Here is a 23786-nt window from a genome sequence, read left to right on the forward strand (position 1 = left end):
CGTGGCTCTTGGTCTGTGTTTCAAGACGGTGGAGAATCTTGACAACCCCCCCCCCCAAAAAAAAAGGAAAAACAGAAAATGGCACGATCTATGATTACTGCACTGTTTTAAAGGAGTTCTTTCTCAGGGTCATTTCTACATTAAAACACAATCTTAGAACAAATTTTCTTATTTCCATGTCAGTAACTTGAGGTTTTCTGAACCCATTTTAGGGAGAACTCCAAGAGTAAGTTGAGCCTGATAATGTAATTCCTCCTCACTGCACATGAAGCTGATGACTATTCTCTGTATCTATCTGCAGCGGGTCCTTCAAATGCATTGTTTTCAGTCAGCCTAAATTTAGGCCAAGACAGTTTCTGAGTATTCAGACAAAGGAAAATAAATAAAAGCCACAATAAACCTAGTTCAAACATCCAAAATGCTCCCCAACTCCTCTCACTATGGAAAAGACTTCACTTCCTGCAACTGGGCTGACCACAGCTCCACCGAGGACAGGGGTGAGAAGTGGCTTCCGAGGACGCAGTGCAAATCATTTAAGAGCTGGAGACATATTTTGTCAAGATGATGTCCTTCCATACACCAAAGGACCACCTCATGCAGAACCAGAGCCACCAAGAGACATAAACATGGAGAATAGAGAAGATCTTTTAGTTTGAGAAACTGAGTCTAGGGATGAAGGATTTACAGTTCACATAGCTTGCCTTTAGCTTCTGGCAAGATCCACATTGCCTCCCCAGTGATGCTTTCTGAGTAGCATGACCAGTTCTGCACATGGGCATCGCTCTTTACACCTCTCTACCACATATAAACAGACATGGAATTCAAGGCCACCACCATCTTTCACACAGTTCTACCTAAAGGTCATGTTTCGCAGTGGCATCCAACACCAGCCGCTCTTACCTTCTTCACTTTCTCTTATGACCTGGATACTCCTGTTTCCACCACTTATACAGCAATTTTCTCAGGATCCTTTGCTGTATTATCTGACAACTTTTCTTGCTTCTTCCTCTTCTGGGTGACTGAAGTATGCTCACAGGAGTGAGTACTGGTCAGGCTGAATGCTCTTTCCTACAAGCTCCTGCCTAGACTACCTATCTACTCAACATCTCAGCCAGAATCTTTATTTAACACCTGTTCTTCCATTTAAATAAATTTCATCACCATCTACCCAAAGCCCCAGCCATTTCTGGGTACTCTCACTGCCCTTGTGGCCACATTCCACTCAATAGGAATCTGTCAGTTGTGCCTCTAAGACACACATCCACCAGGTCACTGCTCCACCAGGACCCTCCCTCTGCACTGCACCTCTGCTCTCTATCCTCTGCCCGCCTGCAGCCCATTCTACACAGGAAACACCAGCAGGCTCAGGATTCTTGCAGCTAGGAGACTAGTTAGCTTCTGAAGAATGTGAGGCAACACCTCCCTGGACTCACAGGCTCTGCCATTTCTGCTCCCAAGGCACAAGGCTCTTCCAAGCCTCAGAGTCTTTGTGCTCCTCACTCTTTCAAGCCAAGCACATGCCTCACTCAGTCATGATGCCCTCCAGTTAGTTCAGAAATCATGGACTGAGCCTGTTGGATTACTGCTTACTATCTGTAACAGGCTTGGACATGTAACACTGTCCCTGCTAAGTGGAAGCTCTTTGAGAGCAGGCACCATGTCCACACTGTAGGAGCAGCCAGGCTGGCTGAGGGAACAGATATAGGCACAGTGGCCTTGGGCTGAAAGGCAGGGCTCTGGCTGCCGGGCTGGCTATGCTTTACCATTGCTCTAGTTGTCTCTCCTAAAACAAAGGATGAGTCATCCTGGGAGGCCAGTTAGCTTGCAGGCAGGAAGTCTGCCATGGCAAGAGCAGCACTGTACAAAAGCACCAGCCAGCCTTGCTCCTTTGGCTCTACCAGGCTTCGTCTGTTTCTGCTCTGGGTTTTGCTTCCCAGCATGGTTCAGGTTCAGGCCCAGTGCAGGCAGGTGGATGGGGTGGGGGAGAAATGTATGTGTGTGTTGGGTGTGTGTGTGTGTGTGTGTGTGTGTGTGTGTGTGTGTGTTGGGTGGGTGTGTAGGGCTGCTTATTTAGAAGCAATCACCGGCAGAAGTGCCCAAGACAGGCCCCTGCCCAGAGGAATAAGGTAGCTCTCAGGTGCCATGTACAATGGGTCGAGAAAGGGGTATTTCCTAGACTGGCCACCCTTTCCACTGACTGGAGATTCCTAATAACTGGATTCTCCTCAACAGGGGCTGGATGGAAGCTTCTGTTGTCATAGCAACCTTGGTGCTCTTGGGGCCTAGGCACGAGGCTTCAGATAAGGGTTTATAGCACAGGAGCACCGAAGGAGCCAGGATGGAACTGGAAAAAAACCGCAACAAGTCATCCTGCAAGTGTCCTGTGTTCTTTGAGAACAGCGGCCAGCCGGCCCGCTGTTCTTTGAGAACAGCGGCCAGCCGGCCCGCCCGGGAGCAGAGAGTGCAGAGAGCAGCCCCGGCTTCCTGCTGGGCAACAACTGAACAAAAGGCCCCATTGACAGCACATCTGTTACCACTAAACGCAGCGATCAATATTTTCTTACAGATTTTCCCCTCTTTGGCTTTAAAGGGTTACTGCCTGCCAAACTGCTGAACCCTAACCTTCTTCACGTCCACAGTCACCACATAAAGTGACTATTAGAACTTCAAACCAAGAATTTAGCCCCTTGTGCTATTTTATTTTTTTCTTGAGTAGAGACACCAGGAAAATGTCAGAAGGCAAATCAAAACCCACACCCTGGAAGAGTTAAAACACAGTGATCGTGTCCCTGGGAAGGAGAGGAACCTAAGCCCTGCTAGATTTTAAAGGAAACAGTATATTTAGTCAGCCAGTAAGGATGTGCCCATCAGGAGGGTGGGAGGAAGGAGGAGGAGGAGGAGGTGGGGAGCTTGGGTGCCTTACCTCAACACCTGCATTTCCTCCGGGGAGTTCCGCAGCTCATCCTGTAGGCGACGCCAGCGCAGGGAAGCCCTCAGCTCCTGCTGCTCCAGGGCCTCCTGAGGGGGCAGCTACAAGGGACACGGACACACAAACACATGTGCAAACAGAGTCATTGTGTTGGTCAGGTTTTCCTCAGCAAGGGACTTGCTTTGTTCCACTGGGTGACAACTGGGCATGCCTTCCTTTCTGGTGCTCTCCAACAGAAGAGGGCTGAATGATCCTCTGAGCTCCTCAAAGGGGCAGCCAGTAAGCACTGCAAAACCCTTGTGCTGGTAGGTACAGCAGCCCTGTCTGCTGGGTCCCTGGCCCTGGAACCACTCCAGTCCAGAACACACACCTGAAAAGGGGGCTTCTCCAAAGGACATTTCTCTTTTGATTACATCCAGCTTTCTTTCCCTGCCTTGTGTTTCTGCATGGGGAAGGGAAAGGCCCCTCCACTTACCTCTTATTTTTCCCAACCCTCAATTTTGTTAAGGACTGTTTATAGTGGAGCCTGCTAATGTAATCCAGATGACTCTGTTTGCATAGATCCAGAAAAAAGTATACTGTCTGGACTCAATTTGGAGGCAGGGGAGGCCATCACACTGCCCTACAGAGACGGAGTTGGCTGCTGTCACATGCATATGCTCACAAGGCCACATGGCTGGGGTCTCCATAAAAGAAGGCAGGCAGTGGAGTACCCTGCAGCGAGGGAAACACAGGATCTGCAGACATTTTTAAAAGTTACTGGTCTCTAATAATACATTCACCAAACCTCCATGTAGGCCCTGGGTCATTATGGAAGACTGCATTGCCAGGAGGAGTGTGGTATTCGAGGGCACCAATATCAGACTTGGGGCAATGTGCAGCTCAAGAAGCTCCTGGTCAGCAGGGGAGGTGAGGGGCCAAAAGACTTCCCAGGGTAGGCGGTGATGCCTGAGCTTGCAGGGGCAGAGACTTTGGGAAGTGAGAGCACCACTGGCTAGGAAAGAGTGTGTCTTAGAAAATGGTGAGGGGTATGGATGGGCTGGGAGCAGCCAACCAAGGCAGGAAGGCAGAGTTGGAGAGGGGCCAGAGATCAATAGACTGTTGCTCTACAAGACATGCTCATGGAAGAGTGAGTTTAATGTGAATGCACTTGGAGACAAGACTTTCCAAAAGGTGATCATGGTTAAATGAAGCTTTTAGAGGGGGCCATGAACCTTCAGGGCTGTGTAGGTCTTGTAAGAGGAAGATGCTGGAGCTCTGTCTCCCTCTCACGCATGGAAGAATGATCATGTGAGACTTGAGTGAGGAGACAGTGATCAGACAGGCGGGAGAAGAGGTCACCCCAGAAAGTCAGTTCTGTTGGTCCCTGGATCCTGTCGGCTTCTGGAGCTGCTATTTAAGCCCTCCCTTCTGGAGATTAGTAGAGGTGTGGAAGGAGTGTAGGCTTATCCGGCCAATGAAGGTCATATGCTATTCCACCTAGCAGCTTCCTCACTTCTCCCCATGGCCACTGCTCTGAGGGGGTGCAGCTTCCTTCTCATTCTGTGACTTCATACTTGGTTCTTTGCTGTGCTCTTGGGCTCAGTGCTGCAGTGCATGTCTCCAGTGGGTCACTGCCACCACTGAATTCTTCTCAACTGTAGCTTCTGCAGCCCAGGGAGTGGGACCACTCTTGGCCCTCACGACCCTCTCCTGTAGGAAGACCTGAAAGGGACATTTATCAGGCTGGCCCTTGGAGGACAAACCTGCTCCAGAAACCTTCCCAAACTCTATGGGGACTCTAAAAAGGCAGTTTGCCTAGGGGGGCCTTGTATTCGTGTATGTTGAAGTTACTGCTTCTACTGGGGAAGGCGAGGTGACCCCTATGGAAGGTTAAGGGGATAGAAGTGGTTGAGAAAGCCCAGTATGCTTTCCCTAAAGTCTCTGGCCTCACACCCACCTCTGAGTGTGCACAGTACCTAGTGCTCACTTGCTCTCTGTTTCAGTCCTTCTCTCTCCCCTTCCACTGAGTGCTTCTCTTAGCCTCCACCTTTTGGCCCCATAGGTTGGACACAGAAAGGACACGGAAGGTATGTAGGCAGCTGAGAGATGCAGCCCAACCTGCTTCTTTCACTTGGTAGGGACATGCTCAGGACAAGGCAAGACGCAAACACAGGCAGGACACACGGCAAAAGAGGAGCTTCCTCTTTCACAGTGAAGGGAGAGACACTGCAGGCTGGCTGAAATGAGCGCAGGAGTCGCCAGTCTGCACATCGTGAGAGGGAACAAGCCAGGGGAGAGATGATGACAGACCATACTGGATACGTACCCCTGCAGAATGCCGATGGGGGCAGGGCAGAGGAGAACATGCATTCCACACACAGCTCCCATGTGTCTAGAATGTGTTAAGCTCAGTTACACATTATCCCATCCGCTTTGTGAACTTGAGTCTTCTAGACCCATTCGCCAAGGGGAAAACTGAGGCTGTAGAACCTGCCTGTACTCAGAAAGCTAGTGAGGAAAAGAGGCAGGACTCAAAACCGGGCCCAGCTCAGAACCTAGTCTCTCTTCCAATCAACTGGGTAGCTCTATGTGGGGAGAGGACAGGAGGACGAGCGAGATGAGGCCCCACTGTGTGATGACATTGTTTCTGTAGTGAGAATAAGGCAAGCACACAGCAGAAGCTACAGGACTTCAGAGTCCAGGAAAGCTGCATTGGGAGGTACGAGGTACAAGTTAGTTTGAGCTTCAGAGATGGGACCTTAAGCTGGCCACTGAAACACAAAGACTTCACCAGGCAGAATGTTCTTGAACAAAATCAAAAAATATGAACAAACTTAGGAGTTTTGGAAAACTTTGCCAGGAAAGCAAGGGTGGGGACCATGTAGAAAAGAAGTGATCCTGGGATTATGAAGTAGAGATAAACTAGGAAACATTTCCTCAGTCTCATGCTCAGGATACTGGTGGTCAAGGTTTGAGTAGAGGCAGTGCAAGGGTGTTTAATCAGTGCTTTTCACCCTAGAGGTTGAACCCAGGCCTGTAGGCTAAGCAGAGGCATGACCACTGAGCAAACATTCTTAGCTCTTGAATCTACAGGTTTAACCTATAGCCTACAGGATAAGCATAGACATGGCCCAATGAGCTACATTCTCTGCCCCTGACTTTTACATTTGTTAGGATAAAAAAAATTGCTTTTTGTGTTTGTTTGTGACAGGGAGTCACTCAAGCTGAGAGGAATTCCAAGTCTGGAACTCACTACATTGCCCAGTGTGGCCTCAAAGCTGTGGCAATGTTCTTGCTCAAGCCCCAACATTCTGGGAACACAAGTGTGAGCCACCACACCTGGGCTATAGCATCTTTTCTGAATTAGTGAGTATCACGTAAGGACACAGAAATACTGAGTTCCTAAAACACCTGTCCCAGCCACAGTGAACCTCTCTTTAAACACGACAACTGACTGTAGCAGAGTGGCAGATGCCATTTTGTTACCTTACTTAAGGCCTTGTCCTTCGTCCAGAGAATTCCATTCCTTTTTAGAGAAGGAGGGTGAGGTAAAGTCTAGTTATCTAGAACTGGCTGGCCTGGAATTTATCATAGACTAGACTGGCCTAAAACTCCTGTCCATCTTCCTAACCAGCCTCACAAGTGCTGTGATTCCAGGTATGAGCCGTACCCCACGCACTGATTAATATTTAAATCATATTTAAAAAGCCCATAGCTAGGGAGGAATACTCATACAAGTTCAAGTCCAGCCTGGTCTATACAGTGAGCTCCAGGCCAGCTGAAGCTACGTAGAAAGACCCTATCTCAAGACAAAACAAAACAAAACATCCACAGCTAATGTTCCCATGACCATAAAACATGGGTATTATGCCGTGCAGGAATCTGACTCTTTCTTCATGCCTCTGCTCAAATATGTCCTTAACAGGTCTTCTCTAACTCCCTGGCCAAACAGTCCCCTCCACTCTGTGTGGGGCTCTCAAAGCACTTGTCATATTGTTGTTTCTTTTGTTTATCTGTTCCCTCCATCTCTAGATTGTATACTGGGACAGAGCCATCTTTTTACAGTAACTATCCAGCAGACACAGTGCCTAATGCACTCAGCATATAACTATTGAATGAATGAGTGAATGAAAACAGAACTTGATTCTGGGTAGGGAAATTCTTTGAACCCACCTGCTGTGCTTCAGCCCAAAATACATCTTCCAAGTGAGTGGCGAACCCTTCGCTGAGCCACTCCTCGGTCCAGTCCCGGGCCCCGATGGCTAGGCCAAACCAGGCATGAGCAATTTCATGACAGAGACGGGTCCCACAGAGATGGCTCATGCCTGTCAAGGTGCTCTGAGAGAGGAAGATGATGTGTGGGCTGCAGATAATGGGAGAGAAAACATGTGGAGTCCTGTTAGCACCTGTCCTTGTGGCTACTCAGAGGGGCGGCCTTCTTAGCCCACAGAGTCTGTTATTACTGTGTGCATGCCAGATCATGATGGACAGATGTGGCTTCGATGCTTTTAGCCCTAAATCAAGTGGCAGTTTACGTTACTGGCAGCTGTTCAAGTTGCTGTCTCTGCCAGCAGTTGTCTTCGTCATCGAGCTGCTATTACCTGTAATAAGTAACCTGCACTAAGTTTTATACCGAAAAAAATTACAAGGCAATGGAAACGTTTACTATGAAATCTGGACTGTAAAAGAAGACCAGGTGTGAGAATGTGAAGTCCATGCTGTCAGGAGAGTGATCAAAGAAGATTGTTCAGCCAAAAATCCCAGCAGCTCACAGGCAAATCAGGAAGTCATGCGGAAGGCCAGGAAAAGCCAAAAAGAATAGAACCCCAAATCTTCCATTTCACACTGGAGCTGACTGTGGAGTTAACGACCAAACAGGTGCCCTGGGTGAGGAGACTTCTGTGTAGCCCAGAGAAGAGCCCTGTGCCTACAAAGCAAAGACTCTGCATGCAAGCCGCAGGCCCTTACAAACTCATGTGACAAGAGAATCATGAGACTGAAGGAGGGGCGCTAACTCTCCCAGGGGTACAAATAGCCTTAGGGCTGGTACCAGATGGGGAGTCATCTAATCTCATTTTCCATAGCTTCTTCTGTAACTCCAATACCACGATTAAAACTGCGCAGATGAAGGGGGAGGAAGCAGGTGTCAGAAAGGAGGGACAGACAGAGTCTTTGTTTTGCTTCCACCTTCAGCACTTAGAACTCATTTATGTTCTTCCTAATGAAGAATTTGTTCTTTAAAAACAAAACCACGAATTAAAGCAAGTGAGTTGTGAGGACTTTCAAAGTAAGGAACTACACACCAGTTCCTTCTCTCAAAAGCCATTTGTTTGCCATCATGTCAGCTCTGCACAAGCCAAGATGGTGGCGTGCAGATTTCTGGTGCACCCCCGCAGCCACCATTAGAGAAAAACCCCACCTATATTTCCCTTGCACAATATCACCCATTCAGCTCAGAGAACCAAATTGCAATCGCAGGAGTCAGGACTGCCAAAATAGACAGCTTTCAAGTGAAGTAATAACAGGGTAGGCACGCAAATGAAAAAGCATCTGCCAGGCTTTCCGGAAAGCCCACAGAAACCCCACATATTAAAAGCAGAGTTGAGGACAAAGGGGTGCGGTGCAGCAGGCACCAAGAGTCGAGCAGGTTACTAGCTCAGACAAAATTGTAAGAAGGAAGGCAGGGAGGGAACCTACGGGCACAGGAGCCAGCCTCCCCTTTATCTTACCAAGAAAGAAAAAATGGTACAACCTGGCATTCTCAAATGAACGACCCCTGGCTCTGCCAAGTGTGATGCTACAGGAAAAGCCACAGAAATGCAAAAGTAAATAACATTCCAGACATACTGCTGGCAGTGGCGCACCATTTCGCTAAAACAAAACAGTAACTTCAGACTGTATGAGGAGGGTCAAAGAGCCTGCCCGGAAAGGGTCCAATGGCCAGAGTGACAGCCATGGCCATGTGGGCAGAGACTAACTAGACAGCTGACCCTGGCTCAAGCCAGGACAGTTCAGAAGGGGACGAGTGGGCTGGTAGGGGGACTGTCTGGGGTGCACGGTTTGTACCACGGGAGGCCCAGTCAAGGCCCATGCGAATGGCCAGTCCAGACGGCAGGAGGGATTCGTGAGAGCGGCCCATGGTGAGTAAGCTTCGTATTCCACCCTTCAATCATCTCCACTAGACTTCCCTCCCCACCCTCTGAACTCAGGAAGCACCTCCAAGGCCTGGGTCCCTTGGGGATGGGCTTGGAGCAGATCTAGAGGAATCCAACGTAAGTTCCCATTTCCTACCCTCAGCCCTTTCTTCCCAGACAACAGTAATCGATTTCCTTCCTATTGTCCTTGAGGAAGAAGGAAGTGTAACATTCTCTGGCAGACTGGAGGAATCAGAAGGAAGGGTGTCTAACTTGTTACAATGACTGTGTTATCACCAGAGGCCTCTCCCTTGAAATCCATGTCCATGTGGGGTCCTGACTCTGGAGCTTCCAGTGACTACCAATGCCCTGCATGAGTTTCAGTGCTGAGGCCCTTTAATACAGTTCTCATTTTGTGGTGACCCCCAGTCATAAAACTGTTTTGTTGCTACTTTATAACTGTAATCTTGCTACTGTTATGAATCGTAATATAAATATCTGTGTTTTCCAATGGTCTTAGGCGACCCCTGTGAAAGGGTCATTCAACACCTACGGTGTCACGACCCACAGGTTGAGAACTGCTGTATTGGGCTCTCTTCCTAAGGAGGAAGAGAGGTTTTTTTTTTTTTCTTAAAAGTAAATTAAAAACAGGGTGAGAGGTTGGAGAACTTTTCTCGAGGGCGTTAAAACAAACTTGGACATAAAGGATGACCAGAACATTCCTTCAGGGAGAAGTTCCTCCTTTTTTCCTGACTCTAAATGTCAGAATTCCTCAGGATAGGTAGATGTTTTAGACATCTGCTTTCCTCAGTAGCTGGTAAAGAAAACAACACACCTCAACTCACTGTGAGGATCAACAGTCAATATCCCCTGTTAGCAGGTCTGTCAGCACGTGTGAGCACCTCACAACAGAGGAGCACTCAGAATGTCCAGACTACTGTGCTCTTGGTGTGCAAGGCCCATGCCCAGGTACACAGTAGAGTCCTGAACTCTCAGCTCCAGTCAGCTGGCTCAGGCTTCACTTAGGACAAAGCCCCTGAAAAACAGGGCTGCTTTCTTATGCCCTGAAAGAGAGTTCAGCTGTCTCTACAAATGCCAGATTGCTGATTTACCATTAGCATACAGGGAGGACAATCACATTGCCAACATCTTCACACTAAAAACAAAGCTAAAAACAAAAAAAACCCATAAGTCACTGAATTTATTGTTTTCCCAAATATGAGTTAGGCAGGATTGATATTTTAAATTTCAAAGTAACAGCCCTTCTCAAATTCTCTGTCACATTCTCTCTGCTGTACATGTGGGAGTGGGGTGGGGTGGTACACAGGGACAGGCAGACCTCAGCAGATCTGCTTGTCATCCTTCCCAGGAGACCACCAGCACAGTAGAGGCCAATCCTCCACAGAGTCCAAGTGCATTAGATGCCTGATGCTTGTGACACTCGACACTAAAAGTATCACCCTCGACCTGAAAAGAGCCTCTAGACTGTCCTTTAATAGGACCCACCCAGCCAGATTAAAATGTTGAGTCCTTGGGGCTGGAGAGCTGTTAAGAGCACAGTTAGAAATACAGTTAAGAGCACTGGCTGCAGAGGACCCGGGTTCAATTCCCAGCACCTACGTGACAGCTCATGTCTGTCTGTAACTTCAGTTCCAGGGTATCTGACATCCTCACACAGACATTTGTGCAGGAAAAATAACCAGTGAACATAAAAATTAAAATAAAAAAAAAAAGAATGTTGTGTCCATTAATTTAAAACATGCTTCCAGCAGAGAAGGAAGGAGGGCCTTTGTGACTCCCAGGAGCTGCTCCCTTCCTGCAGGAGGAATTCAATTTGGAGAGGAAATGGAGAATTTCATCAGATCTTAAGTAGGAGCTGGTGTTTGATTTATTTCTGCTTTTTTCCAGGGAGGCCTGACCAGCAGGCCCATCCTGCTGCTTAGAGAGAGAGAGAAAGCACTTAGCAGCTCAGGCCAGAAGCTGCAAGCCACAGTATCTGGTCACAGCAGGCTGAGTAGGCAGAAAGGGGGATGAGAGCTGTCACCTTGGCCCCAGCTACAACAGATTCTGAGTCCTCAGGAGGGTGTGGCGTGGGAGGGGGGAGGAGTGGCCAGATGCACTTCTGCAGAGGTGTCATGTAGACATATTTACCAAGTTGGAACTTCTTGCAGACTTTAACATTTTTCTGAATTTTAACAACAAATGGAACCCACCATCCATATGTCTGAGAAGGAGAACCTGGAAGAAGGCAAGGAGCTTCCCTCCTGCCGGGGTCCACTTGGATGGTTCCAAAGATTTTAGAGTCAATTGCATAAAATCAACTGTGGTGGTATTGTGTTCCCCAAAATATTGTGTACCCTAATAAACTTATCTGGGGTCAGAGAACAGAACAGCCACTAGATACAGAGGCTAGAAAATGGTGGCGCACACACCTTTAATCCTAGCATTCTGGAGGCAGAGATCCATCCAGATTTCTATGAGTTCAAGGCCACACTGGAAACAGCCAGGCATGGTGACTCATGCCTTTAATCCCAGGAGGTGATGGCAGAAAACAGAAATGTATTTAAGGTGTGAAAACCAGGAACTAGAGCTGGTTAAGCTTTTAGGCTTTTGAGCAGCATAGTTCAGCTGAGAGGCATCCAGTCTGAGGAAACAGGATCACCTGAGAAATTGGCGAGGTGAGGTAGCTGTGGCTTGTTCTGTTTCTCTGATCATCCAGTGTTCACCCCAATACCTGGCCCAGGTTTGATTTTATTAATAAGACCTTCTAAGATTCATGCTACAAGCAACCTTCACTTGCGTGGTTTAACAGCATGCTGACATGGGTTGGACAATGAAATATACAGGCAGAGGAGGCTGGGGGTGATCTCAAGAAGAGACAACCCCACCCTCTCAGGTTCACACCTGCTTCCTCTTTCCTCCATAGGCTGCCAAGTAATGCCTGCTGACTCTAGCCAGTGCCTTTACCATGAGCTCCTGCCCCTAGAATCAAACCCTTCAGTTCCTCTTTGTTGGCTGTGGTCTAGTGTAAGGAATGCATCTGTCACCTCAAAGGCCACAATCAATGGTCTAGAAGGGCTGGCAGAACTTTCTCCCCTCTATCACTGTGACTAGTCAGCAGTGAATGGCCACTTTCCATCTTCCTTACCTGAGACTCACTGTGGTGGATGATTCTTGAAAGGGTGTGTGTAGAAGATGATCAGTTTTTGGCTTAAGAGACTGTCAGGAACCTCTAGAGGACACAGTTCTGAACAGCTAGGGGGAAGTTGCTACATGTAACTAGTGTTTCAGAGGACCGAGGTTTAGCAGAAAAGGCTACTGTTAGTGCCCCAAACCCCCAACTTGTGTGTGTGTGTGTGTGTGTGTGTGTGTGTGTGTGTGTGTTTGCATACCATGGTGCATGTGTGGAGGTCAGAGAACAATTAACCAGCTTACAAAGTCAGGCCCTCTTCTTCTGCCTCATGAGGATGGGAGATTAAACTCAGGTTGTTAGGTTTGGCACCAGTAAAATTTTCTTTGAAATAAGTAACAATATCTAATCATTCATTTAGCTGGATGAGTGTGGGCTCAAACTGCCAATGTGATTAAGTTGAAGTAATTAAGACCCACCCCAGGGCTGCAAGCTTTACATTTTATCAACATCATGCGCGTGTGCGTGTGTGTGTTTCTCAGGGGCTGTCCACCTTGTTTTCAGAGACAGATCTCTCCCTAGCCTGAGGCTCATTAACTCATTCACAAGGCTCCAGGGATCCACCTGTCTCTGCCTCCTTAGCACTGAGATTACCTGCATGGCCCCCCTTTCATGTGGTGATCAAACCAAGTTCTCCTGCTTGAGTAGCTGTCTCCCCAGCCCCACATCCCTTCCTGCTCTCCTTCACTGAGGGATGCACACTGCTGGTATGTCTGCTTCCCATTGAGCACTGTCTCACTTGCTCTACCTCAACCTCAGGAAAGATGTTTATCATCCATTTTACAGATGGTGAAAGCAAGGCACACAGAGTTTCTCTCCCCAGGTTGGCAAGTAAAGTCACTGGCCCACAGCTGGCAGGCAATGGGGCTGAGCCCTAGCAGTCCTGACTCGGCCCCACTCTGGTCCACTTTACCCAGACTCCTTGGGCTCAGCCATAGCTGCTGGGGTCCTGTTTTTCTTTGCAGCTCAAGTCCCTGGTGTGATGACCTCAGATTTCTCAGTGTTCTGTTAGTAGAGTCATGGAAACAAAGCTACCATCCATGTCTTAGGATCTCTGCTCCATATGGCTACATCACAGCCAGAACTGGCCTGATAAAATAAGCCTTTAGATCAGCAATATTAGCTTCTTCCCAGTAAGAAGGAAAGAAAGAGCAGAGACGAGACAGTACTCCACAACTGGTACCCTTATGTTTATTATCTTAAGGGCTCCTTAGAGAAACAGGTGAGGTTAGTTTCCGGTATATGGCCCCAAAGGCCCTGGAGGGGTCACACACCTATTTTAACTAAAGGCTGATATTCTTGCAGGTGGCATGGAGTGGAACAATCATAAACTAAATGTGCTATAGAAGCCAAGATAGCAAAATGAGCGCACTGGGTAAATGGAGGAGGGATAAGGGAATGGAGGAGGAAGAAACAAAGTGGGGGCAGTAAGTAGAGGGATGAAGAAGTAGAAAATGATAATAAGAAATTAAACTGGGAAGACACCAGATGTGGAGGAGATGAATACAGCGGGTAGCAAGAGCGGAAAACAAGGGTAAGTCTACTAAGATGAAGGAAGGAGCAGCAGCCTGGAGAAGTGGGAAGCAGAGGGGAGGACACTGTATCTGAGATACACACGATCAGACAGCCAGGCATGGTGGCTGTGATGGTGGTGGCCAGCTTATCCCTACCTAGTTAGCGTCTCTGTTGCTCTGATAAAACACTGATCAAAATTGACTTGCTAAGGGAGGTTTTATTTCAGTTTATACTTCTATGTCACAGTCTATCACTGAGGAAGCTGGGAGTGGGGCCTGCAGGTGGGAACTGCAGCAGAGACCACAGAAGAATGTGGCTTACTGGCTTGCTCACCTTACCTTTCCTACACAGCCCAGGACTACCCACCTACTCAGGGATGGGCCTTCCTTTATCAATTAGCAATCAATAAAATGCCCGATAGACAAGCCCACAGGCCATGATGAGGCAATTCTTTAGTTGAGAGTCCCTCTTCCCAGGTGTGTCTAGGCTTGTGTGAAGCTGGCAAAAATTAACAAGCACACACCTTGATGGGTCTGTCCTCCGAGAGAACCCTTACTAACTAATGCAGTGGCACACACCTCAAATCCCAGCACTTGGGATGCTGTGGGAGGAGGATCATCTAAAGGTTCAAGGCTATCCTGGGCTACATATATTCATATATTGAGACCCTGTGTAAAAAATAAAGACAACAAAACAAACCCCATTCAAACCAAACAAAGAAAAAAATCTATTAGGCCAAGATATCAGAGCTCCAAGCTCATATTCTTAGGTTTGACATATAAGTTATCTTGGGAGAACTCACTTGGCCCAGAAGGATAAGTGGCCCATACCTTGGTCCTATCAGGGGTTGTGAGGGTGCTTATGGAAGACGGAGACAGGTGCTAAAGCAGAACACATATGACAGGAGAAGAGGAGTCTGGGGAGGGAAAGGACCTTGGAGACGAGATGGTGTTGCCAGTTTCATAGTTTAGTTGAGCACTGCTGAGAATCAGTGGCTGTCAACACCAATGCAAAGACCATCTGATTCTGGAAAGCAGTGGCCACTTCAGCAGCAGCTTTGCAGGTCTGCAGGGATTGATAGAGTGGCAGACGCTTCATTTCTGTCCCACCAAGCAATAATAGACACAGAGAGACCATGGCCTAGGCTTAACCTCTCAAGCTAACTACCCAACTATAGCTAAGGCTCAACCATGGGCAGCTGGCTACACCTTGCTGGCACTGCCTTTCCTTCAGAAGCAGACAATGAATGTCTTTGCTCTTCTAAAACTGAATGTGAGTGTTTTATGTTTTAATGCTAAAGAATCAAGGCAAAAGCAGGATTTGATTGAATTTCCCAACTTCAATTCCTGCATTGGACATGAACTGCCCTAGTGGTCGTCGTCGTCATCATCATCTCCTCCTCCTCCTCCCCTTTCTCCTCCTCTTCCTCTTCTCCTCCTTCTTCGATTTTTTTCCTGAGATTTTTAGAGACACATCCAAACACACCACCCACCATATAAGCAAATATTGACTGTATTGCAACATATGTTTTGAATTGTCTTTAATTACACTGGTGCTCAAAGCTGTATGTTTTCTGCAGGGTCTGGAGAACTGTCCTGGTAAGTACCTTCCAATTAGGAATCACTGCAGCACACAGATAACAAAACATGATACTCTCTACTCCCTCACCTCTCAACCAGAGCGATGCTGTTTGTTCCCACAGAGCTAATCAAATGAGCCTCCATCATGACACAGGACATGTCTTAATTTAATATGGTAATGCATTTTGCTTTGTCCCAAAAGGGCAATACAATGGTGAACCCAGAACTGTAATGTGGAATGCGCTGTATACAAGAGTCTGTCATTTGTGGTTACATGGAAGCCTGGAAACTGCTGCATGAAGAGACAAGTCTGGACAGACAGCTTGCAACCACCTTCAACAAGAACAGTTTGATTGTGGTTTCCTTTGAAACTCACTGGAGTCACAAGTCAGGCCTTCTTGTGATTCTCATTTAGAAAAATCGACGGGGGGATCTCCCCCAAAGTAGTAGACATATGGCCAGAAAGTAGTAGATGCAAACTTAAGATGCAGTAGACTGAGAATCTGAGGACCCCAAATGAAATGCACCTAGGTGCCCTGAAGGGGTTGGCAAAGACATATTTGAAGCAGAAAGGTCAGTCTGCATAGCAGTAGGCCTGAATAAAACAGAAGCTGATGGCAAATACATCAGAAACTGATAGAGAGAGTTCTGGAAGCAAGATGCTGAGGTAAAAGGAAGTTCAAGTTTCCCTTTGCCAGAGAGTTACACTGTTGGGAAGCAGGAAGCTACTGGGGAGGAGGCATGACAGCCAGCTCTGTAATTTGTCAGAAATGAAACTCACAAAAAGACAAAAGAAGAAGATGCTCTAAAGTCCCTTGAGAGTTGAGAGTTGGTGTCAGTGTTGGTGGTGGTGATGGTAGAGATGGTGATGGCCATTGATGGAAGATGGTGCTTTTATAAGAATGTTTCACCTGATTTAAGCATTACACAGTTTACATTTATAGATACCTCATATTCCCTGCTTGATACACATACTTTTTATGTATCAATTAAAAATAAAGTTAAAGAAGAAACAGAGAAAGGAGAAATACACCTCACACTTACCTCTTCATTGAAAGTGGGAGACTCAAGTTTCTCGGAGGTCACTCCTCTGTCCCTAGCTTAAGCTTGTTGCCTCATCTTTTGTGGGCATTTGGACTGGCTTCTTGGTTTTCATGGCAAGTCCTACCACCTTAGTTTATGAACCATGAAAATACTTAGCAAATTCTGCTTCATAGAGAAGGCAAAGACACACATTTCAGCCTAGACTGGGTCAGTCACTATAAGTTGCAAATTTTTGAGGGTGGAATTAATTAGGCTTATTGTGTTTCTGAAATCCAAACACAGCTTCAATGATTACTAGCCACTAATGGCTTATAATGAAGGCCAAGCTTGTTAGCTAAGCAAACAACTGACATGTTTGTTTAAAGTGTAAACAGAAAAAAATTCATGAATTAAATGAATGAATTCACTGATTGTTCTCTGCTGCTTATAAAGAACTATTCAGCTGCCACAGTGTACATCACCACCTTTGTTAAAAGGATTAGCTTGCTGGAGTTATCCTTATCGGCTCAGAAATCTCAGTGTGCAAAGTGAATGGCTCTTGATTTTGGAAAGGATCATCTGCATCAAGGAGGCTGTTAGGGATGAGGAATAACCTAGCTATTGGGGGATTCATAAATAAGCCATCTTTAAGAACAGTAGCCAAGCCTCCTGACTTCAGATAGCAACTCCACAGACAGACCAAACACAGCTCAAGGAGACCAAGGGACAGGATGCCCATTGCTCTCCAGGGTGGTCCTAAAAAGTGAGGGGCAGATGGTCATTCTCAAAGCATTCAACTCAACCAGCATGCCTTTTAAAAGGCAATAAACCTTCCCAGAAGCAAAATAAACACAAGTTTTCCCTCAGAACCTCATGCTTCTAGCTGACCTTTTCCCTCACAAGCTCCATTTTTCTTTCCAATTCTTCCCCCAAAGAAGTGCGTGTGTCGTATGAGGCACCAGCTGGAGTTAATTTCTCTGAATGGCTCCCTTGAGTCTTCTCCTCCCATGTCCCCAGTCCCAGGTAGTGGCTATCCCCAGCTGTAAACAACAGAAGACAGACAGAGACCGCCCTGTATCACAGGCTGTCTCCTTCACAGGACTGAGACCTCTGGTTCAGGGACTAACCAGAACTCTTGGCCTTTCTGTTTTCTTCCTTTCATCTTTACACGCATGGTCCCAAGCTGGGTACCATGACTTCAGCCATCATTTTCATGTTTAACATGGAAGAAGTGAATAGGTACTATACCAGCAGCATTTGTCTTTTCATCAAGACAGCAAACTTTCCCTGAGAAGCCCACAGTTGTCTTCTGGTAACCGAGGCCCACACTTTTTGGTTATCTAGTTATGAGGCAGCATGGGAGAGACCATCTTAGGCATTTTGATTCTAAACGACAGGTAAATTGGCAGGGTACATGAAATCCTATAGGGTTGACTATAGCAGCTTCCCTCTTACAATAGCTACCCATTTCTTAAAGTGAATAATAAAGTCAGCTCTTAAAATAAGAAAGCTTCAGAAAGAGATAATCCACTAAAATGTGAGTAGAAATGAGATTAGAGAGAGGGTAGCTTACCCCACAGCCCAGGCCTTCTAGTTCAATGCACTCAACTCAGGACCAGTTCCAGATGCACGCACGCGCGCGCGCACACACACACACACACACACACACACACACACACACACACAACGTGTGTGCCTGCTTTTACCCACAGGCACACTCTCTGAATCTCTTGGACTGATTTTGCTTTGCCACAGAACCACACTTGTTCTGTAAGTGAAAGGTACTTGGTGCCCTCCAGATGCTGTGAGGCAGCACTGATGCTCTCATACAGCCGTTTGTTTCGTTTCCTTTCAGACAGTAAACACATGCAGCAGTAACACACCCTCTCCATCCTGGCCAGCTGCAAAACTACATTACATCTGAAATGACATCATTCAGCTGCTACATGAAGCCAGTGGCTGCTCTGAGAAACCTGGGTGAGGTAGGGACAGCATGGGTGGAAATACCACGAAGTTAGTCGATTTCACTCTTTTTATTAGCAATGTTTTTTCCTGCCATGAAGCTTCAAAACTGAAATGGTGGCATCTACATTGTCTGCCCAACACCTCTTATCTCTGAGACTAACCACACTGGCCAGGGATGCTCTGCTTCCAAACAGAGACAACGAGAAGGAGCAAAGGAAAGCTCATTCTAAGTCACTACTTTAAGGGGTGGGGGATCAGCAGCCAGGGCCCAAGAAGTGGCTTCAGAGCATGGTGAACCATCCCTTCTCCCTGAGTCAGTTATTTCTAAGGTGACTACAAGCAGAATTCATGAAAATAGACACACACAGTAACAACAACGGTAGTGAAAATAACGCTCAGTTCCGAAGGCTCCTGGTGCTGGGACACAAAGTTCATCAGAGAACGATCTCATTGAGCACGCACAACAACCATGACAGGCCCGGTCCTCTGCATGTGTGAGTATGTACAGAAGCTTACATGGAGTCAGAGGCCAAGATTGGATGTCTTCTTCAATTTCTTTCCACCTTATTTTTTGAGACAGGGTCTGTCACTGAACCTGGGGCTCACCAATTTGGCTAGACTGGCTGGCCATGGAAATTCAGGGATCTTCCCAACTCTATTTCCATGGTGGGCTAAGAGGCACATGCCTCTGCCTAGCTTTCACATGTGTGCTGGGAATCGAACTCAGGTCCCCGTGCTGGGTGTTACACATCATCATCTAAAAGCACAGAGATTAGAAAGGACCCAGACAATGCTGCTTTTCTGAGACCAGTGCCCCTCTGTCCTCTGCCTGCCAGTGGGAAGCTGGTGCTTCAGGGTTAATCACATGCTTTATTCAGAGATGGAAAACAGGAGTAGTCAGCACAGTGTACTGTCAAGAAGAAAACTACTCCCGGGGAAGAACCATTAACTCGGGGTGGGGACAGCAGGGCACAGATGAGTTAGCATCAATGCAGGGAAGGCCTGGGATCTTCTGAGATTGCTGGACACTCACTGGAAGGGGCTTTCTGAAGCCCAACTACTTCCCACTCTCACAAGAGAAACAAAGACCCAGGGAGCCAGCCTCCTTCGTGCTACAGGGTAGGAGCTGCCTATATCTGTCTCCCTAAAGCTGCAAAACACTTAATTCCATTTTACAAAATCTGGTCACAACAGAGCCAACCAACAGCCTTTTCCTGACTAGAAGCTTATGGAGACTTGGAGAAGAAAATGGGTGTGACATCTCTGTAGCCATACCCCAGATACCTGAGATAATGCCACACCCTGTCACAGAAGCCAGATTACTAAGAATTGGTAAGACCTGGGCTTTCTTCTGCTGGTAAAGTTGCTCTTAAGGGAAATTTCAACTACATCTTTTTATTTACTTTTTTATTTCTGGTCACTGGTTTAATGTGAAAGGAAAATAACAAATATGAAGGGAATAGGGTCTACCACTGTTCTCTGTAACGCTGACACAGTTCTGTAACAACAGCAGGCAACCCTCTTGTTTTTCTTCTTGTTTTTCATTCATTTACTCTAAGGATCTAAACAGTCACCTTTAAGCTAAAACATCTGCAGGGAGGGTGGAAGCCTGGTACGAAGAAACACTGGATAATGCTGGAGCAGTGACATGGGTAACCTTAACTACAGCGTGTTTGCTTTTACAAACACTGTAATGTATGAAGTAAAATATTAATAGCCATTACCTCAGTTTTTCTGAGAACAGACCTGAGTCACAGCTCTGTGTGGCATGATTTCCACTCACGTGCCTCACCAAGTGAGTGCTATTCATGTTATGAGGCCCTGGAAGCTTCCAAGCAGGCAAGACCAGACCGACTATGTGTTTTTAGACCATAATGTCATGGAGTAAGTTGCTTATTTTGGCAACTTAGATCATTTCTCCAAATTTACCGCCCACTCTGCACTAAAGACTAATCCCTACAAAAACGTGTGAGGAGAGATGGCAAAAGTGCTTTAAGAAGAGAAAGGAAGACGTTAGGGCAAGATTAATATCTCCACACAGTAACAGTAACTTTGTGACCACTTGACTGAACTTTGACATTTGAAAGCATTGAAATAGCAAAAATATTTGTGTAAATAAATGTATTTTCAATGCCTGGAGCGTGTGTGTGCCGCAGCTAGGCTTTTAAACTTTGTGTGGCTGACAAGCTTAGCTTGTTGGGGCCTTCTGATGGCTTTCTTTGCCTGCCTCTGTTGACCTCTGTCTTCTCAGAAAGCTCTGAGCTCTCCATGGCCTCAAACTCATTGAACTGTTTTGTATGTGATGATTTTACTGCTGACTTAAATGAAAGAATGAAAGTTAAGTGCCTTTCCTCTTCCCCACCTCTTTCTTTCTCTTGATAACTGCTTTCAAATCAGTGTTTAGCACTGATCCTTCAAGTCCCTTGTGTGGTAGTGTAAAGTGAGCATTTCATATTTACTGGTTGGAGGCCTAGAAGGGAGCATGCAACTTGAACCAGCAGGATGTGATTCTGGAATGGACAGAGGCTGGACCAAATCTCTCTGCCACAGCTTAGCATCGGAGCCCCTTTCAGTGGCCAGCCACACTAAGGTGTCTCTTTTAAATTCATGTAATAAATTTAGTGTGGCTAGAGAGATGGTGGTAGACTGTAACCCACCCACAGGCAATGACGTCAAAAACTCTAGAAGGGAACACTGGACTTCTCTGTTCTCTAGAAACTTCTGCTGTGTTAAGCAACTTGAGAAGGAAGCAGACTTTCCACTAAGAAATTGCCACTTTGGCAGTCACCAGAGACAGCCTGGTGTCTTACACTTCCGCTAGCAGGAAAAGTGTAGAAAATTATTTCCACAAATCAAAATGGAAGAAACTCAAAGTTCAAAGAATCTTGGGGGTCCACGACTGACACTCAGAGCAGACTGAGACTGATAGTTGCCCCTCGCTTTCCCAGGGACCCACCTTATCCTCACAAAGGTAATTGCTTGTCCCTTGGTTGGTGACTCACAGGAGAGGGTGCCCAGCTCTCAGTCTGCAGAGGGTGGGTGGCGTCCACACAACAGCCATCTTGCTTGTAAGGTAGCTCAGTGCAAGTTGAAGTGTGTGTATATGTGTGTGTGTGCGTGTGTGTCTGTGTACAGGTGCTTGTGTAAGCTGTGCAAAACTGGGCCTCCTTTGTCTTTTCAGTAGAAAACAACCAGAACATAGGAATAGCTTGTTTCTTGCTGGGGTCTGAGGCTGAACAACACTATCCCCACCTGTGCCAGGGTCAACCACTAGATCTGTCAGTCCTTTGGTTTTTCTCCTCTTGTCAAAGGACCCAGAAGGACACCTGAGAAACAAACATCACAGAGTAAGGCCATCTGGAACACCACACACACACACACACACACACACACACACACACACACACACACACCCCACACCTGGTTGCACATCTTATTTCGAGGAGATTAGTGCTCCTGTAACGTCATTTACAAAGCTGCCTGTATTTTCCTTAGGAATTTAACTTTCCAATGGCAAAAGGGTAATCCTTCAATTAATAAAGTCAATAGTGATACCCTTTCAATTTCTTTTTTTTTTCTTTCTTTTTTTTAAAAATTTATTTATTTATTATATATACAGAGGAGGGTGCCAGATCCCATTACAGATGGTTGTGAGCCACCATGTGGTTGCTGGGAGTTGAACTCAGGACCTCTGGAAGAGCAGTCGGTGCTCTTAACCTCTGAGCTATCTCTCCAGCCCCCCTTTCAATTTCTAAAGGACCTTTACATCCATCTTTTTTCTGTGTCATCAAAGTTCAATAGCTTTGTGAGAGCTGTAGTCTGTTTCCCTCTCAGCTGAGCCTTCCTCTTTTTCCTTAAGCCTCTGTTTTAGAGGTTTAGAAAATGGATATGACTGCCCTTGAACCAGCAAGCTAGCAGCTAGTAGAGGCCACTTCTTCTCGCTAATACTATGGGTAGTATGTGGAGAGAAGCCCATTTCCATGTATATTCTGAGACTAAGACAGAGTTAGACAATTAGGGCAGAGGGTGGACAGTGATAACGAACCATTTATTCTTTCTAGAAATATTTACTGGTGGCCTCTAAGTGTCAGGTCTGTGTTTGGGACACGGGCTACATGGCAAAGAGAAGGGATGTGGATTCTGGCTTGGAGATCACAGTCTAGGAGGGGAGATACTCAATAGCAAAGTTTCTCACTTATTAAGTGATCCATCTTTTATCTCATTTCCTAGATTCTCACAGTGCAAAGTCCAGGCTGCCTTTGGACTTTTCCATCTCCTTCAAGCATTCTCTTCCTCTGCCTCCTGTCCTCAGCAGTGCCCACAACCACCCCCTACTCTCAGCAAAAATGACAAGGGTGATGGATGACTCCTCACAGTGCCTGACTGCTTCAGTTTAAGTGTTGGCAGTTGTTAGTGATGGGTGTTATTATCTGATTGCTGATAGATCCCATTATTTATAGCTTTCCATCATAGTTCTCACTGGAAGTCCTGAATATGTGTGCATGGGTTTTCCAGAATACATTTTATGGTCCATGTTTTAATACAGTTGGGGCAAAAGTGTAAAGTGAGCAGCTTTCTGAGAAGGGCTCAATGACATGCAGAGGAAAAAGAGCATGTGATTAATAATCTGTCCCTCCAAATCTAACTACAGAAACAACAGAGAACAGGAGTTTCTACTGTTTTTTTTTAATATTATTTTATTTTTTTCTCTTCTGTATATAATTCCTAGTTTCTTGTTCCACACACAGGCCACTTCACCTCCCCTCATTGAGATCTGGGGGTGTCACACAGTCATAAGGCAATTCCCACATAGCCAAGTTTACAGTGTTTTGAAATCACTTGTCTTACATGATATGTACACACAGCAAAAAGAAACCCATTTAACTTACTAAAAGATCACACTCACTGCCCTCCATTCACAGAGATGGCTACAACCAGAAACAGAGAGAGAAATCTAGACTATACAAAGTGTGCATGGCGGGCGGCAGAGAGGACTTTCGTGACTGCGTTACTCTGCAGTGACACAAGCTGCCCCTTGTAACATCCATCAAGAAGATAACTGTTGTGCTTTTGTGCAATGGACAAAGAAGCTTTTTATCAATTCTCAGAAGTCTGCAGGACACACCATTCATGCTGTCAACTCCCCCAAAACCCTTTCAGCAAATAATAAAACCCATCAGGGACAAATGTCAACATACTAATTTGTTAAATTCAAAACAAAAGCAACATTTGGGCAAGGCACTTCCCTTCATGTCCTATCAGCACTTCAACTCATGCTGAGTTTGGAGCAACCCGCAGATCATGCAATATTAAACAGGGATGTATTATGGTGACCAAATTGGGGACAGTATCTCCCCACAGCTACACTAGCTGGGCAGCTGACACACATGCTAATCCTGACATGCAACTCTGTCTAGAGTCCTAGAAATCCTATAAAGATTCCCATGCCTAGTAACAGAACTGAGAGG

The 23786-nt window shown here is 46.4% G+C and overlaps 1 protein-coding gene across 7 annotated transcripts in view; it reads right to left on the reverse strand.

The window, feature by feature from the left end:
* Window positions 1-23786, reverse strand: part of LOC114708433 (aminopeptidase O (putative)) — a 311317-nt gene that overhangs the window by 136420 nt on the left and 151111 nt on the right. For all 7 annotated transcript variants that reach the window (XR_005091530.1, XM_037205654.1, XM_037205655.1 and 4 more), the window contains exons 6-7: window positions 7085-7274; window positions 2924-3030 (exon numbers count right to left, since the gene is read on the reverse strand). Coding sequence is in view for 6 of the 7 variants with exons in the window: in XM_037205654.1 (XP_037061549.1) it covers window positions 2924-3030; window positions 7085-7274 (297 nt within the window). In the remaining variant the exon portion in view is untranslated. The remainder of the gene's footprint in view (window positions 1-2923; window positions 3031-7084; window positions 7275-23786) is intronic.

The sequence above is a fragment of the Peromyscus leucopus genome, chromosome 5 (assembly GCF_004664715.2).
Source record: "Peromyscus leucopus breed LL Stock chromosome 5, UCI_PerLeu_2.1, whole genome shotgun sequence".
Classification (NCBI taxonomy): Eukaryota; Metazoa; Chordata; class Mammalia; order Rodentia; family Cricetidae; genus Peromyscus; species Peromyscus leucopus.